Here is a 2,898-nt window from a genome sequence, read left to right as displayed (position 1 = left end):
TGGCGAGCGCTTGCCTGCCAGGGTTTGGACATCATATGTCCCGTGGCCAGGGCTCTGGCAAGTCGTGAGGATGCGAACCGAACAGGAAAGATATCGGTAAGATTGATAAAGTCCCTGTGTGATTCGTTGTTTTGCGTTAGAATACGATATCAGTTTCTTCATATCAGTTTTGATTAGTAGGGTGTGTAAGAAGAGTAGTGTAAGCTTAGGTTATGCTGAGCATGATTTATGAAATAATGGAACTTTCTCATCAGGGGTACATTTTGCGGGACGCTGATGACTTTTATCTTGGGGTTAGGAGATAAAAAGTACAGTTGGCACATTGTGAGATGTTGGTGGTATACTGAAGTCAATTATCACCGTCATATCAGATCACTCAGCGTCTCAGGCGAAAACAGTTTCAAGTTTTATACACACATGCTGACAACACATGTCAGAAGTATTCGAGGAATGCACACATAAGAATACACGATGCGTTTGTTTTGGATCATACCGTTCTATGTAGTGAGATATAAGCGAGTCGCCACAATATGGTCACCAAAGGTTTGTTATTACAGGGAGATGCGTGAAAGCCAAAGTCCCGTTGGATACTGTTGGTGAATGTCGTTCCAGAGATAGCTTTTCTCACTGCAGCATCCCAGGCCAACTATTGCATCGAAATCGCGCGCTGTGCTTCTCTCACTTAAGCAATCCCATGTTATCGATGCTGTTTAGCCTACCTCAATCATATTCATTTATCCGCCCCTTTGAATGCAAGAGTGAATGACCCACCTAGTGGGATTACGCTTGACCGACAAGTCGGGAGTCGTTGCTCCAAATCATCATATGGGTGCTCAACAGGTGATTCTGTTATTTCAGGACATTTTTTGTTCATTTGTACGTTTCCGTCTGTTTTTAAATGATCAGTAACCAGCTGTAAAACCCCGAAGAGACTTTGTCGAAAACAATATTGAATGCCAAATTCTGTGTCATGAATATAGACAGGAATACGGTCACTAAAAAGCTCACCAAGAGAACCGAATTGTACCTAATTGCGAGTGCGTGCTCTGCAGCGGCTGTGTAAACATGAAGGTAACATCCATGCATCTACGCTAAATCTACTTGGCAAGCACAAAGATATAAGAAATTAATTTGACGGTTTCTCAACTACCCAACCGGCGACACTTCTTTTTTAAAGACTGTTTACCGCCAAGAAACCTGGGGACACTGTATTTTATTAGATTTAATGACAAGTTGGTATTGTTTACGCATATCTCAAGAACACCGATAGCTTCGACAAACTGTTGAAGTATTTTCCGAGAAATTTCCAGTTCTGTAGTGTTTGACTGAGTCTTAGTAGCCCGAACGAAATAGGGAAGGAGGAACTTTAGTCTGAAGTATGCCAAAATCCCTTCGTGTGAGAAATCCAGCCAAATGAATCGCATATGCAATGTCCAATAACTCAGTGTGTGAGCGAGTACTCTAGTTTGTTTCACTGTGTAAGAGTGGATCAAAGGTATCTTAAAATTGTTTAAATATTGCAAGCCCGTATCGGATGGATGTGAAGTCCGTTCCTTCCGATTTCACTTACGAAACCTGCTATCTTTCGTGCAGACGCTGAATATGCCTCAGTGACGCACAGACTAGCATGTCCAGACTGAGCTTGAGTATGCCAAAAGTACATTGGTCAGATACAAGCTGATGGGCTAATCAATATGGCGATCTTGATTTGGACACCGAGTTCTAGTTTGTAAGCTCAGCATTCGGACGAATAATCCGTTCATTGAAACAAGGGAATGGGGTGACGAAACTGTGACAGCGCTCTGGGTGACGGAAAGATACGATGCGCGGGGACATCGAGTAGTGAGCGAGTATTCTGTGGGAAGTCTACGGTGTTTGGAGTCGAGCACTGTCAGTGAAAAGCTGACTTATTTGAACATGAACAGTGCACGCATAAAACGGAATACAATCACTTGATAGCTGAACATAATCGATCCTTCTAACGTGGCTTATTTAGCCAGATATTCCGCCTATGATGGGCTGGCACCCGTTTCCTTATTTGTTATCCTATAGAGTTACGCCGCTGAACACCAACGCACAGTGTGTAATGCCACGTACGGTTTTTACCGAGCCACATTCACATACACCTGAACTTTCCGTATCCAGTGCAACCGCAAGGGAATAAGATTAGAAGGGAACGGGTGATGGCAGTTCTAGAGCTACCAGCCTGTACTACTGATGGCTGTCAGTGTAGTGCGTACAAGTGAACAGTGGTAACCAAGTGTTATTTAGCGGGTCATCTACGTCATTTGCCTCCATGCCTTCCATTTTGTTTCTTTTACTTTCATCTTGTGAGATCCATATCCGCAGATCTTGGACTTCTGACAGAGGTGTTCGGATAATGCCAGGGTTCCGCTTCTCAGTGTCCAGCTGTCCATACAGAGTCTACTTCGGAATCCTGTTCTCGTCCACTTTCCAAACGTGTCCATAGCCCTCGTAGACGAATGTATGGGCTTTTGGCCTCCATACCACCACTGGGCGCCCGATGGTGGTGCTCCGACTTTGATACTTGTTCAGTCCAGTGAACACCAGTTATTCGCCTACAGAAGACCCACATGAAGACCGTTGCACCGGTGCAGAATCATGCTCTCATAGGCGTTTAGCTTGGTTTATTTTTGTGGGCTTTGATCCCTCCACACCTGTTTTTTGAGTCTATCCAAAACCAATCAAACAGTGTGTCTAGACCGCGGCTCTGAGAGGGTGGAATGCGGCGTGCGCCAGTGACTGGCCGAACCAGTGCAGCAATGTTCTGTCCTAACCGAGAGATGGTAGGCTTGAGCTCGTGATCTAGCAATCCGTTCTATCTAAACGGTTGACTTTATGAACTGGGGAATTGCCCAAGCCTTTTAATCAAACATT

The 2,898-nt window shown here is 44.6% G+C and overlaps 1 protein-coding gene across 1 annotated transcript in view; it reads left to right on the top strand.

Annotated features, from left to right (window-relative positions):
* T265_15691 (hypothetical protein) overlaps positions 1-2,898 on the top strand; it is a gene marked incomplete at both ends in the record, with an annotated part of 20,084 nt that continues 17,186 nt past the window's right edge. The window contains one exon of the mRNA XM_009178950.1: positions 1-96. Within this exon, the coding sequence (XP_009177214.1) occupies positions 1-96 (96 nt within the window). The remainder of the gene's footprint in view (positions 97-2,898) is intronic.

The sequence above is a fragment of the Opisthorchis viverrini genome (genome assembly GCF_000715545.1).
Source record: "Opisthorchis viverrini unplaced genomic scaffold opera_v5_737, whole genome shotgun sequence".
Classification (NCBI taxonomy): Eukaryota; Metazoa; Platyhelminthes; class Trematoda; order Opisthorchiida; family Opisthorchiidae; genus Opisthorchis; species Opisthorchis viverrini.
This window is presented reverse-complemented; position numbering and strand designations above follow the sequence as displayed.